The sequence below is a fragment of the Crocuta crocuta genome, unplaced genomic scaffold (genome assembly GCF_008692635.1).
Source record: "Crocuta crocuta isolate KB4526 unplaced genomic scaffold, BGI_CrCroc_1.0 scaffold262, whole genome shotgun sequence".
In the NCBI taxonomy this organism is placed as follows: Eukaryota; Metazoa; Chordata; class Mammalia; order Carnivora; family Hyaenidae; genus Crocuta; species Crocuta crocuta.
Window position 1 is genome coordinate 2,526,915 of NW_027528869.1, and position 15,322 is coordinate 2,542,236.

The window sequence follows — 15,322 nt, forward strand, 5'->3', positions numbered from 1 at the left end:
GGTGAGTGGTAGCTTTTAAAGAAACAGCAGAGAAGAACCGGGGTTTCTTCCCACACCGGTTTCCACAGGTGCTACTCATTTGCTGTGAAGGCGACTACGATGATGTGTGTTTCTTTGTTTTTGCTTTTTTGGTGGGTTTTTTTTTCTTTGTTAGTAATTTAATTTAAAAGCAGTGTGTGTTGTGTATTTTTATGTTTTTCATCTCTGTGGAAATTGGGGAGGCTTCTTTTAAAATCAATACCACCTTATATTTGGGCCAATTTAGGAATTAAAAGTACATACTGTTGTAACCAAAAGACCAGATTACCAAAAGGCCTACTTTTTTGCATTTTTTCTGCTAATCTTGAATTGTGGCATACTTAAAATCATGCCATTGCAGTATCTAAGCTTTACATAAATAGATACACCACTGTTCCGTATCTGTGATTTTACAAAACAACACAAAAAGCAAAAGCACCCAAATACTGCCTTTTGAGAATTTGGAATTTGTTATATTGCAGTTATCTATTAGTTAAGATTATTTTGTTTAAAGTTTTAATTCTCCTTTGTACTTTAATAGGGAATATACGTAAATAAAGTTTTCTAATAGCCTAACAGTCATGATTTAAAAATTACTGAAAGTTATTGTGTATTTTATTTCTTAAAAAATTTTTAATGTTTGTTTATTTTTGAGAGAGAAGGACGGAGTGTGAGCAGGGGAGGGGCAGAGAGAGACACACACATAGAACCCAAAGCAAACTCCAGGCTCTGAGCTGTCAGCACAGAGTACGATACAGGGCTCGAACCCATGAACTGTGAGATCATGACCTGAGCCACAGTTGGATGCTTAACTGACTGAGCCACCCAGGCGCCCCTGTTACTGTGTTTTTTAACACATTCACCTTTTTTTAATACAAATCCCCACATGGACTGTTTTTAATATGTTTTCAAGTCGCAGTCATAAACATTTAAAGACCACACCATTACCCTCACCACATTTTACCCCACAGCATTCCTGTTTAACAAGGAAAATTTCTGATTTCAATAAGCTAATATTAAAATGATGGCAGAGAGTGTCAAGGCCTGAAAAAATTAACAGCATTTTAAAATTAGTTATTGTAAAACATAGTCCTGAGATGTTTTATCTACTGAGATATTACCCTTTTTCTTAACAAGCTACGTGGGAAACAGCAGAATTAAACATTATTTAACCTAGCATACTTTTAAACTAAGGAGTAAATAATGCTTTGTGGTATTGGCATTTAAACTTCCAGTGCAATTAGAGGTTAATATTGATACAAATTGTAAAATAATCAGAAATCTTTTGCCGTACCCTGGTGTTGTGGGATTCCAAGTTCAATTTTTATTTTTTGACCTTTATTACTATTATTAATACTACTATTTGCTATTAGTTATATTTTTAACTTTTTAACTTACATTTTGAATTTGAACAAATATGTAGAATATTTAAAAAATGATTTTTAATGATCATTATAGTAAATAGGATTGGGTGTGAGTGTGTGTGCATGCGTGTGTGTATGTGTATGGATTTGATACGGATTTGCAGGTAAGTTTACAAATAAATAGCCAACAGTGTCCTGTTAAAGTATAAATTGTTTTTGTAGCCCAGGTTTTATATTTTTGCAATCTCTGATTATTTGTCTTTTCGTAGAAACAAAGGATGGAGTACGGCCCCAGACCAGTGGACACTCCCTCTGCCCCGTCACCTCCTCCAACACCTGCTCCGGTTCCTGTCCCCCTTCCTCCTTCTACTCCAGCACCCATTTCTGTGCCAAAGGTCCCGGCAAACATAACCCGTCAGAACAGCAGCTCCAGCGACAGCGGTGGCAGTATTGTGCGAGATAACCAGAGACACAAACAGCTTCCGGTGGACCGTAAGTTTCCCAGGGAGGCAACAATATACAGCTTCTTCCATGAATCAAAAGCACTGCTAAGTAAAATAATGTGTATGATTAGTTCTACTGGTGTAAACAGCATTCAGTGTAAATAAGTGGTCCTTTTACTTGCATGGTGTTTCATAGATTACAAAGACTTTTCACCTAGTTTCTTGTCCTTCAGGTAATTCTAAGAAACTGGGAGTTCTGTGCACTCTCTATTGTATCGTATTGTATACACGTCTATGCATAGTCCAATATATCGTGGTGGTTGAATGCAGACTCTGGTGCCAGACATACTCGCGTTTGTACAGTGAAACACCTCTTATGGGCGTGTGACCTTCAACAGTTTAAGAATCCTCTCTGTACTTCAGTATCTGAAAAGTGGGGGAGAATAATGGCATCTGTGTCATAGGATAACGGTGAGGATTTAATGAAGTAATACATTTAAAGCATTTAGATCAGCCATTCTCATCCGGAGATGGTTATGCATCCACCCCCCACGAGGGAACATTTGGTATTGTCTGGAGATGTGTTTTCATCACAGTGGGGTAGATGCTACTGGCGTCTAATGGGTAGAAGCCAAGGGTGTTTAGCAACATCCTACAGTGAACAGTTCTGTCCCCCTGCAACAGAATTATTTGGTCCAAAATACCAGTGTGGCTAAGGTTGCAAAACTCTGATTGATGTGACGAATATGACCCACAATAAGCAGTCAGCCAGTGCTTGCTGCTGTCAACCTCAGTGTCATAATCGTGGTGTCCCTGCTCTTCTTCCTCACATTTGTGACCCATGCACACTCACATTAGCTTGACACCGTCAACTTGGAATTCCAGTTTCAGATTTGCCCTCCAAATTCAGATTTCATTGGATTTAGACTCCAAATTCATATTTTCATAAATTGAAGTTTGATTTTTCACATGAATGTTTCTGTGAAAACCAGATTTTAAAAGCTAAGAGAAAAGACACCATGGTAAACTTTGGATTATCCTCATTAGCACTGTTAAGCAGCAGTGTAGATCAGTTGAAAATTGAAGGTACTTCTACGATAAGTGTTCTTATTATTTAATCTTCCATAGTATGTTTGTATAAGTATCGTAAAGTTACTCTGCTTTACCTATACTTGACATGTAAAAATTTGTGGGACACTAGAGCCAGGAAGATAGTCCCTGAATATGATAAAAGTATATAAAAGGCATCTTGTGTGTGCCCATGCATGTGTGTGTGCACCTGAATAAAGGATGTCTGTCTTATTTTCATCATGGCCTCTCCTAGGGCTCAGCTCTGGGATCTTCCCTCCATGGAAACATATTCTTACTGCAAGTGATCAATCTATTTCCATTTCTTTCAATACTGTGCATATTGCTGGAGAAGGAATGACTCCCAGATTTGTCTCCACACCAAATCGCAGCTCTGCCATCCGGATACAAGTATTGAACTGTTCACTTTAAAGCTGAGATTAGAGGGTTAGATTTAAAACCAAACGACGGGATCCTTCCCTCCAACTTTCACCCTACATTTTTCTTGTTTCAGTAAATCAGACCCACATCTATTCAGTTGTGGTCATTCTTGATCATTTTTGTTTAAAAATTTAAAAGATGACATGTATATTATTGTTGAGTTCTAGAAATTCTGGCTAAACGCAATAAGCATTAGCCTACTTTTATACATTACTTACTTTCCCCAAGTAAAGCTGATTATCCGTATCCCAACCCTACAAAAAAAAAACTAATGGAAAAGTGAAGGTTTAGAGAAATGGTGAACTGTGCTGCAAAAACTGTACGAGAATATGTCAGTGTATATAAGCGTAATATGTTATGAAGTTTTTTGAATGTTTGTGTATTTTTTAAAAATTGGTTTTACTTTTTTTCAAAGACACTTAAAGACATAGTTTTGAGATGAGAAAGTTCTGTAAATATTTTTATTGATTTCCCTAAGGAAGATTTTCCTCTGAGAAATGAACATTCTTTTTTCATTTTCACCACAAGTTTATAACCCTTTTCTTCTTTGATACGTCAGCATCGTGATCTTTGACACGGTGGCCGTCCTCCCAGGCCCAAGCCCGACTCCATAAGCGTCTGGTCCCCTTGGAAGGCTCTGTGGGCTGGGACAGTTTGTTCTTTGTCCTAGTCTAAGAAACTAAGAATAACCTAGTGGGAAAGAGGCATACTTTGACTACTTTCAAGATAGAGAACTCTCCTGATAATTGTGACTCATCACTTTCAAATCTGCTGTTCGTAAGGGTGACATTGGCATATAAAATATAAACCTTTCTCCCCAAATTAACAGCTGTACATTTTTCTTCACAATAACAAAACGTTGTGTGTATCAGTACAAAGTTCTCTTTAAAGATACCTCACTCAGATGCATAGTTTCACATTAAATAAATGTATTTCTTTTTCTGAAAGAATAATTTTTGTGAAAGCTTTCTCCTGAGCACATTTTTGGAGAACGTTTCTTTTCTGAGTGAATGTTGGGGCTTCTCAACAGTCTTTTAGATCCAGACAGACACACCGAAATGTGTATTTGTCGATAGCCAGATTTCTCTCAAATAAGCTTTTATGCTTCCTACATTCTCTGCTTACTGCTTAGCCTTGAGATTAAAGTAGAAGAAACTGGAAAATGAATACTCGCTCAAAAAAAAGTTACCAAGGAGCCGTACACAAGGAAAAATGTCAACACGCCTGTTTTTAAAATGTAGCACCTAGCAGGGGTGAGACAGAGCGACTCACCCTTTGCAGAAGTTAACCGTGGTTGCGTATTCAGACTGGCTGTTCGGAGCCACACGTCGCAGAAGCTGTTCACATTGGTTCATTGCAGGATTTAAAAAGGTTCTCCTCTTCTCTCTTTTTTTTCAATAGTTTATTGTCAAGTTGGTTTCCATATGACACCCAGTGCTCATCCCAATCCTCTTCTCACTTGTGAAGAAACCAACACTTTAGTTACTTTGCATTTCTTCTACTTCCTTTGAAATGTTAGTCCTTTTATTTGGGTTTAATCTTCTGTAAATCAGAAGTGTTGTTTCAGAACAAGGTGTAAAGTTAGTCTGGTTTGTTGTGTGCTAGAAAATAAAAAAGAAAAGGAAAAGAAAAAAGACAAAAAAGATCATAGAACAGTGTCACAAAAAGCTCCCTTATGGGCCAGATCATTGCCTCTTACGAAGTTAATTAGTTAACTGGATTATTATATCAGTTCTTTGTATTTAATCGTTGACGGTATCATACAAATAATGTACCTATATTTGTGTGTGTGTGCATATATTTATCTATATATGTATTATGTATATATATGTAATATATATAATATAATCTATAATGTTTTTAAATACACAAATACATTATTCCCTTTCCTATACCTTCATTTCTTCCCCATTTTTCTCATAAAGATAGTGTGTATACACATCCTTCCCATAATCATAAAATGGGTGGTAGAGAGGGATAACATGTATCCTAATAAAAGGTAGTTTCAGTGACTTTGATAATAAAGCGTCCATGAGCTGAAAGCCGGGAAATCCGGTCTAAATTCTGCTAATTAACAACAGTGCGATTCGACACATCATTTCTCCTCTTTTGACCTCTGTTTTCTCAGCTGTTTAATTTAGGAGTTTGTATATGATGCTTTTCAAAGTCTCACTTAGTGAAAAAGTCAGCAGAATGCCTCAGTCATTCATTTGTTCAGTGAGCATTTGCTGAATCCCTACACGGTTCCAGGTGTTTCAGGCAAAGCAAACAAAGCAGGCAAACATCCCTTTTCTCTTCAGGCATGTACTTTGATGAAAGGAAATGGATACATGAGTGATTGAGTTGACGAGGAATATTAGAAAGGGGTAAGCGGTTTTGTAGAATAATACAGCCACGTGGATGGGAAGTGCTGTTGGGAAGGGGGTTGCCATTTTAAATAGGGGAAATCTGAGGGAGGGGAAGAATGAACCGAGTGGATTTGTGGGGGAAAAGCATTCCAGGCAGAGGCCCCTAAATTTGAAGAGCCTCAAGGAGGCCATTGTGAGCGAGAGCAGAGGGCTGCACGGAGACAGTGGAGTCACCTCAGGAAGTGGTCCTCTGAGACCTTTCACTGGGAGTAATTTTATTTCTTGGAAAGTTTTGGAGCAGAAGAGTTGCAATATCTGACTTATATTTTACAAAGGTCATTTTAGCTGCTGTACTGAAAACCAAATGAAGAGCACAGGGTGCCGTGGTAGAGAATAGAAGGAAGGCAGGAGATAGTCCAGTGGCTCAGACCAAGCTGGTCACAGAAAAAAATGGAGCAAGCGGTCAGATTTTTCATATGTTTTGATGAGAGGACTAACAGAATTTGCTGATAGGTTGGATGTAATAGAAGACAAAGGGGAGTGGAGCGTAGCTCCATGGCATTTTGCCAGAGGAACTGAAAAAATAGAATTACCATGAACTAAGTTGGGAAGTGTAACATGAAAACAAGCTTCGGGAAGAAGAGAAGCCTTTCAGATTTGGGCATGTTAAATTTGAGCTACCTAATAGACATCCAAATGGATATATCAAGAAGGTGGTTGGCATACATGGGTCTAGAGTTGTGAGGGACAGTCTAGACTGGAGAAATAATTTCGGCAGTCATCAGCTTTTAAAGGGCACACTGCTCGTTGATGGAGTGAGTTCAGCCAGAGGAGAAGTCCAAGGATTATGCCCTGGGGTACGTCAACATTACTTACTGGGGAGATAAGAAGAATCAGGAAAGGATACTGAGAAGGAGAGGCCAGTGAGACAGGAGGGAAATCAGGTGAGTGTGGTGTTTTGGAGGCCACAGGAAGAAGGCATTTTAAGGCATTTAAGACATTTTAAGACGGCATTTAGGGTATTTTTCATATGTTGCTGGTAGGTTAAGTGAGACAGTGACTGGGAATTGACCATAGGAGTTTAGCAAAATGTAGTGGAGGGACGGGGCTAGAAGTCTTATTTTTTAACAATGAATTCAAGAGAAAATTGGAGAACAAGAATGGGAGTCAGCTAGTCCAGACAAATTTGCATGGAATTTGTGCAAAGGGGGGCAGAGAAATGAGCAATAGCTGGGAGGGACATGGGCTCAAGAGCATGTTTATTTCGGGGAGAGGAACAATAACAAAATGGTAGTGTGTTTGTATGGTGATGAAATGATCCAATAAGAAAGGAAAATGCAGAACCTAGGATAAGTAGAGGAGAAATTACTGTCCAAGTATTTAACTAAGCAGAAGAGGGGCACCTGGATGGCTCAGTTGGTTAAGCGTCTGACTGTGGCGCAGGCTCAGGTCATGATCTCACAGTTTGTGAATTTGAGCCCCACATCGGGCTCTGTGCTGACAGCTCAGAGCCTGGCACCTGCTTTGGATTCTGTGTCTCCATCTCTCTCTCTCTGCTCCGCCCTCACTCGTGTTCTCCCTCTCCCTTCCTCTCTCTCTCTCTCTCTCTCTCTCTCTCTTTCTCTCTCTCTCAAATATACATAAAANTGCCCTCACTCGTGTTCTCCCTCTCCCTTCCTCTCTCTCTTTCTCTCTCTCTCTTTCTCTCTCTCTCAAATATACATAAAACATTAAAAATGAAATACATAGGCAGAGGACATGGGGTCTATTGCACATGTTGAGGGGTGGCTCTTCCTTAGCATGGAAACAGTTCATCCATAATGTAGTAGGGAGGGAGAGAGAAAGAAAGGAAGAGACGGAGGGAGGGAGGGAGGGAGGAAGGAAAGAAGAGTGCATGGGGAAAGTGCTGGTAGGTGAACCACTGGGGGAACTTATGGAGGTTCTCTTATAACTTATTTGACATTAGGACAGTGAGGTCATCAGTTCAGGGTGAGAACTGGGGAATGAGTGTTGGAAATTTGCAAGGAAAGAAGATACCAAATACTTGTCTAAGTGGGCAGTTACTTGGTCTAGGGTAGGTCCTCAACCTTGTTGACATGGGACTGGGTCATTCTCTGCTGTAGGAGACTGACAGGGACACTGTAGAATGGTTTGTGCATCCCGGGCCTCTACCGACTACAGGATAGTTGCATCCTGTCTCCTCCTCCCCTCGAATTGTGCCATCCACAAGTGTCTCCAGCCATTGCCAGAGTGTCCCTGGGGTCACATTTCCCCCACTTGAGACCAGGGCCCTACGGAAACGCAGTAAGATTGTCAGGAAACATTAAAAGCCTGGTTGAGGCTCATATTCATGAATTTAACATGAGATCATTCAGCCTTGTTGTATTACACTCAGTGTGCAGGTGCAGGCACAGAATAAGCAGAAAGTGAGAGTTAACAAGGGGTGGGGTTTTGCCAAACGAGTACAATGAAGAGAGAAGAGCCAAGGAGCGATTTTAATAATTGATCATGGAATTTGGACCGGGTGAGGATGAAAGTGACGAAAGATGATAGGAACAGTAGATTATAAGTCCAATTGGAGTCAAAGGATTTTTGGCATTGGGGTCTAGAGAGAGTGACACCTGTTAGCGGTTTTCAGAAATAACCTACTCTGTGCTGGTGTCTAGGAAGGAAATCTCAGATGGAGGAAGTGCAGGACGAGCTCATCCACAGACTCACCATCGGTCGGAGTGCCGCCCAGAAGAGGTTCCACGTGCCACGGCAGACCGTGCCAGTCGTCAATATCACTTATGACTCCACGCCAGAGGACGTGAAGACATGGTTACAGTCAAAGGGGTTCAGCCCCGTGTAAGTGTCTTGGGAATACTTTACGCTGCTGTGTGTAAAAATCTGCCTTCTTTTCAGTTTGGTCGCTAAGATGCCACAAGTGACTCTTTAAAAATTTAGGGAGCCCAGACTGCATGTGTTCCCTGCTCAGGAAATAACTATGGGTATTTACAGCTAAGAGTCTATACTATAATCACTATAATTTGGTGGTGCTCTATTTTCTAGATGATGGTGTCTGCTTACCATTGGTCCTTGAAGCAAACTGTCAGTAGCTTTGAGGAGGTAGCTTCCCTTCCCCCACACCAGGTTACACAGGGTAGGACTAAGGTCTCAGCTAGACCCCCCAGATGGTGGCGGACATATCTTTCTCTACTGCAAAATATAGATTCTCAGCCAAATAAAAAATAGATACATTACCTATCATAGATTATAACCTAAAAGGGCTTTTCCCTTAGTGAACCCATGGTAAAGATTCTATTTATCTACATTTATGTGTGTTTGATACAATGAACTATTTCAGTAACACATGTTTAAGGGAAATTTGATATTATAAACCTACATACCCAACATGAGTGAAAAATGGGATACACTGGTTAGCTGCCTGGTTGCTACAAAGTTATCTGTTCCGCCTATGAAGCACCATATTTCAGCGACTTGGTACTCAACAATACTGATTCTAAATACAGTCAGCTCCTTTTTGATACTTCACGATCATCTTACATAGCCTCGGGGTCATCATCAAGGAAGTCCCTGGTCAGTGCCCTATTAAGTACCGAAGTACCATTTTCTAAGAGTTTCATTGTACGGGAACACTTGGGAAAGACAGGTAAGAGCAGGACCAGAATGATGGTGTTTTGAACGCTGCATTTCTTTTTCTCCTGTGTTTTTCAGGACTGTCAATAGTCTTGGAGTATTAAACGGCGCACAGCTTTTCTCTCTCAGTAAAGACGAACTGAGGACAGTCTGCCCTGAAGGGTCCAGAGTCTTTAGCCAAATCACTGTACAAAAAGCTGCGCTAGAGGTAAGACTTGTCAACCCAGGGTGGTGTTTTTCCTGCATGAATCAGGAGGGTGGTCTGCAGATGGAAAGCTCTGAACTCAGCCCTTGATGTCCATGTTGGTCAGTTTCCCGCTCACAGAGAGCCGAATTAAATTTGACTGAGCTTTTATAATTTACCACTGGAGACCATCAATGACCATTTGCAGGAAGACTGATTTATCATAAATGCTCCTATAACATGAAGCTTGGAGCATATACTTCGGGACATTAAATGAAAAGCCTGATGCGCTCATTTCATATGCATCAACTACATCTCTAGGAATTTAAATTTCGACACAGTAGTGGACATTCACTTCTGAGTGAGTAATGCCTTAAGAGGCCAGAACTCTTTTGCCTATTCTTAATATTTAGTTTGGAGGATTCTAGAAGGTTAGTAGTTATATAGTCTTAAAACCCTGGCTTTGTGTCGTAGGTCTTGTCATGCATCTGAAGAATCAGAGGGACAATACTAGGTAGGGGTCACTGAAAATAGTGGCGAAGACAACTTATTTAGTCCTAGCTGTGTGTAGGAAAGGAAGAGAGTGAACATTTTCTAGATTGAATACCCTTAAGCTTCCAGTGTGCTACTCTTCTCAAAATGGGCTGTGTGAGGGTAGTAGTTTCAAACTGTTCTATCTCACAGCTCTTAATGGCTTTCACAAAATTATACTTGGACTCAGATGAAAGGACATTGGCTTTGGTGTAAAATTGATACATAATTCTCTCTAGCAGGTGTATCATCTAAATTCAACAGTTAAATAAGTCAGAGTGAAATAGCTTCACGCATGCAACCCTGTCACCACTCTTAGGAGAAATTTGATTTCCTTGGCAATGTTTCCTACGGTAGTGATCTTGGGAGTTCCCTATTAGGTGAATCTCTGGGGTGTTCTATATTAGGCCTTCTTTCTATTGAATATGAATAAGAATTATATTTTTTCTGAGGCAGGTTTTTTTTTTTTTTACCGTTACATATTTTAATTTTATTGAGAGTATATACAATTACTTCTTAAGAGTATGATAGAAAGTTCCAGAATTCCCGAATTCCTTTGTTCCAGACTGCCTATACTTTGTCCTCAACCCCCGTTTCCTCTTGGTCTCTTGCTTCCGTTCCTCTGGATGTGAACTGAGGCAGACTGACTACCTGAGGTTCTTCATCTTCCTCAACCGCCTTCCCATTACACCCTTCTGCATTTAGTCCATCTTTTACAGGACTCACCTGGGTTGCTGGAAACTTCCATTGATGAGAGCAGAATAAGGAAGGTGCCCAGGGATCATAGGTAGGGCCTGACGAGGAGAGTTGACATGATGTCAGAGGGTCAGAACCTTCGTGGATTCTGAAGGGAACTTGGTGTATTCTGAGCACAGTCTCTGAGCCTCATTTAGAATCCCCTAAAGGCATATGAACATCTTGCTTGACTTAAGAGGATTCTTTGATAATTCACCATCTTATCATGCTTATCGTACACACATTTTCTTTCTCCCAGGGAATCTGGAGCATTCCGCATACATTATTGATTTATCTTTATCATGTTCAGGTAAAAGGCATAGTGAATGAATTGCCTTAAGACTTCCCATAAATGAAAACCTGATTAATGGGATGGATTAGTGAAGTTCAGAAGCATCACTTATGTGAAGGGCAGCCTTCCGTTTTCCCCAAGAGATAATTAGAAGAAAAACAAAGGACTTTTACCCTGAACCATTTCATTACATGACCTGCAGCCTGCACAAACCAGTCACCATCTTGTCTGAACTGAGTTTATTTTTCAGGATAACAGCGGCAGCTCCGAGTTGCAAGAAATCATGCGAAGACGACAGGAGAAAATCAGTGCTGCTGCTAGTGATTCAGGAGTGGAATCTTTTGATGAGGGGAGCAGTCACTAATTTGTTTTTAAACTCCATTGAAATTTTTGGCATTATTCCAACGTGCTTTGTTTTAAGAAGCCATGAAGGGAATGTCAGATCCTTATTTCTTGGAATACTTAATTTATCGCCATAAAGAAACAATGCAAACATAAGTAAGCAGAGGACTTGTTTCCTGGCCCATTATTTTTATTAAAGCTGAATACTTTTAAATAGATGTTTTACCCTTGGGAAATGTGTTGGCCTACTCCACCAAGGTCAGGTTTCCTTTACTGGATTACTTATGTCATCCCCACCTCAGTGGATAAGCCGGCATTTTTTGACAGTGGTGAATTTACTTCTTGCAGCAAAACTAAGATATTGTCCGTGATTTATAATCTAAATAATTTTAGTTTTGCCCATGACTCTGGTGTCTGTCATTCCGAGTGTAGCTTGCTTTAGGCTAGCCTCTGCTTACTTAGGTGTCTCCTTTGACATACTCAATGATAGAACGTTTAGATTTATTTAAAGTTCTTAGTGCCAACGGTTTTCTTTAAAAAAATCAAAACACTTCATGAACTGTAAAGTACAACAAGGCCTTGGACATGCAAATAGAAGCCTAGGAAGCATCCCCAAGACATTTTATGTATCATGGCTCTGTTGATCACAACTCCTTGTATAGCCTGTATTTTGATTTAGTTTATATTCTGCTTATTATCTGTATTGTGTTCTTACATGTGAGAAAGCACAAGTGGAAAAGAGGTCATATACAGTCAAAATGTGTCACAGGAAGTAGCCCACATTGGTGTGCGTTACAGTATTTTGCTAACGAAGGCCTCAGTTCTGAATATTGATATAAGTAGTTAAAGGGATGTTGGGGCCATTTTATGTGTTTATCCGTGTCAAGTTCTTCTGGTAATAAGAAACACTTAATTTACACATATTTTAATCCCATGAAAGATTCTAGATAGAGAAAAGAAAGATACTTAACCTTCAACAAATGTTATTTTTGGAAACACAATTTTTGTCATTAAATGTTATATTATTTCACATATATAAAACAGATGTTATGTAAGAATGTTGTATATTTTAACATAAATCCATTTAGAGAGATTATCTAGATTCATTAATTTTCATAGTGCCTTTTTCACAGTCAGCTGGAAAGTCTGCAATAAACAGTATTTGCTGGATGTTAAGAAATGGCTTCCGTCTCACTGGCAAATGGGATCTGTGGTCCGTGGGCTGTGGATCAGGGTGGAATGGAATGGGAATAACAAGCCGGCTCTTTTTTTATTTGTTGTGTTTTTGACTGATTTCCAGTATGTTTCTGAGTGGGTAAAATCCGTTCTGCAATACTTTATTCACTGGTCTCTCTTCTTTCCACCTCTCTCATTTCATTATCTTTCCCTTCTACCCTCCAGTCAGAACTGGTCACAGCAGTGAAAACAAAAGTGCACGGCACTTAGGATTACGAAGTGCTCCCACAGAAGCGCTTCCTGAGGTTTCTGCAAGAACTCTGTGAGTTGTATTTTGTAGATCAGGAAACAGCTTCGCAGGTCTAATTTCCCCCCTAATTATGAAAGGTATGGGAGTTGCTAATCTTCCATTTCTGAGTCTCCCTGTAACAACGCCCATCGGACAGAGTGGAACAAACAAAGAGAATGATGAACGTGACTCCAGATCTTTTCCATGTCGTAAGCACAGACACACATTTGTAGCTTGGCCCTTACTGAAAATCTCTGAAAATGTAGGGGAGAGACGAGAGAAAATAGATAGGAAAGGTCAGATAACCTGAGTGTGTTGTGACGTAAGTGATAGTGCAAGAACTGGTGTAGTTTATAAGGATGTCCGTGTGCTCTAAAACTCCAGTGGAAGATATCACCACGGTGGTGACTGCAGGAAGCAGTTAACTGCCTTCCGAGCTGTGGGAACAAAGGGAAGAGTTGGACTTAACAGAATTTAGAATCTTTTGAGGGAGACGGACTGCAGACTCTGGATCCAGACATCTGGGGAGTTTGGTCCGTGGTACCTGAGAAGTTTAGAGAAAAGACCTCACAGTTGGTAAAAACAACAGCAGCAGCAGCAGCAGCAGCAGCAACAAACCTCTGAGAAGGAGGCTCGACCTGTCTGGTGCCGTTGCCTCAGCAATTCAGATAGGAATTCAGCTGAGAAAACTGGTAAGCAAACCCACCGAGCTGGGATGCAGACCTCAGGAGACCCCGCCAGCCAGCTGGGACTCAGATTTCCGTGAGGGCACAGGGAGGCTGCTCTGGGAGCGCGGGGAAAACAAGCAAACGGGTAGCTGGAACCTTCTGGCGATCAATTGCTACTTACACAGTGAGCTAATGTTAGGGCGATGTTAATGTAATCAGGAGGTAAAACAGGAGGCAGCAAGCGTCTCGCCCCTTCCAGCTGCTTGTCCCCCTGCAGCACTCTCTGGGCGGGATCTGCTGGGAACACAGCTGGCGAAGTCCCAAATCACAAAGATGAGAAAAGAACGGTAGATTTGAACGAGCTCAATATACAGTCCATTCCAGTCCTGGCTGTTTGGCCTGGATAGTTACTCCTCTGTACATATTTGAGATTCCATATAATAGTTTTTAAAAGTTCATACTTTTACCTAACAAGATGCATTCATCCTTTTCTTGTTTAAATAGTATTTAATATAAAGAATTGGTTAAATAGGCAAAAACAGAGCACAGAGGTGGTAATAATAGGACCCAGCTTCCACGCCTTGGGCTGGGGGAGCAAAGGGGGGCGGGGAGAGGGGTTAGGTCTACTAGCATTTGGAAGCCTGGGGGAAGGGCCTAGAAATCTTGGACCCAGAGCCTTGGGGGAGGCGCTGTCTGGTGTTGGTGCTGGCGCCTCAGGAACACAGAGAGATGCCATGAAGAGCTGGGACAGAGACCTTTGGGGAGAGGATTCTGGACACTTGATGCTCATATCCCCGAGGAGGTGTAGTCATGTTGGTTCTGAAAGTGTAGGATGGGAGAATCTAGAAACTAGAATCACCTACCACCACTGGATTAATTGTTGCTGCCAAACTGGTGGTCTCTTCACTGGTGTTAACCCGTTTGGTTATAATGTGGCCTTTGTGTAGTTTTCTTCTTGTTTCCTGTTGTTGGTGTTCATTGAGCTTCTTGGAATTGTGGGATTGCAGTTTTTATTAAATTTGGCAATATTCTCAGCGATTATTACTTTTTTTTTTTCCCTTCTGTCCCTCCTGCCTTTCTAGCCTTGAAAGTCTCCCAATTTTATGTATATTAGACCATTTGACATTTCCCCAAGTTCCTCGATGCTGTTAATTTTTTACCTAACCTTTTTCTCAGAGTTTCATTTTGGGTGGTTTCTGTTGCTGTCTTGAAGTTCACTATTTTCTTCTGAAGTCTCTAGTCTAATTCTAGTCTCTTTCATTGTATTTTTCGTTTCAGACATTAGAGTTTTCATCTCTAAAAGTTTAATTTGATAGTTTAAAATATCTTCCATGTCTCAATTTACTTAATATTTCTTTAACTTTATCAATCATAGAGAATACAGGGGCACCTGGGTGGCTCAGTTGGTGAAGCGTCCGACTCTTGGTTTCAGCTCAGGTCATGATCTCACGGTTCATGAGATTGAGCCTTGCATCAGGCTCTATGCTGACAGTACAGAGCCTGCTTGGGATTCTCTCTTCTCCCCCTCTCTCTGCCCATGTACCCTCAAAATAAATTTTTAAAAATCATAGAGAATACAGTTAAAATGTATGTCTTAATGTTCTTATTTATGGGTTCTATCATCATAACTTACAGGTTAATTTTAATTGATTTTTTTAAATGCATTATGGGGTCTTCTTTCTTTGTTTATGTGCCTGGTGAGTTTTAATTGGATCAAAGACATTTTAAGTTTTACCTTTTTGGATTCTTCTATATTCCTATAAATATCTTAGTACTTTGTTTTG

General features: G+C 40.4%; 1 protein-coding gene and 1 long non-coding RNA gene across 3 annotated transcripts in view; one reads left to right on the forward strand and one right to left on the reverse strand.

Moving 5' to 3' along the window:
• The window catches only part of LOC144225259 (uncharacterized), a 43,364-nt gene extending 32,458 nt beyond the window's left edge, over positions 1–10,906 (reverse strand). The window contains exons 1-2 of the long non-coding RNA XR_013333256.1: positions 10,763–10,906; positions 4,607–4,935 (exon numbers count right to left, since the gene is read on the reverse strand). This is a non-coding gene — a long non-coding RNA (uncharacterized LOC144225259). The remainder of the gene's footprint in view (positions 1–4,606; positions 4,936–10,762) is intronic.
• EPS8 (EGFR pathway substrate 8, signaling adaptor) overlaps positions 1–12,579 on the forward strand; it is a 125,073-nt gene extending 112,494 nt beyond the window's left edge. For both annotated transcript variants that reach the window (XM_077756424.1, XM_077756425.1), the window contains exons 18-21: positions 1,652–1,874; positions 8,349–8,529; positions 9,400–9,529; positions 11,314–12,579. In XM_077756424.1, the coding sequence (XP_077612550.1) occupies positions 1,652–1,874; positions 8,349–8,529; positions 9,400–9,529; positions 11,314–11,427 (648 nt within the window). In that variant the 3' untranslated portion in view covers positions 11,428–12,579. The remainder of the gene's footprint in view (positions 1–1,651; positions 1,875–8,348; positions 8,530–9,399; positions 9,530–11,313) is intronic.
• The last annotated feature ends 2,743 nt before the right edge of the window (positions 12,580–15,322 follow it).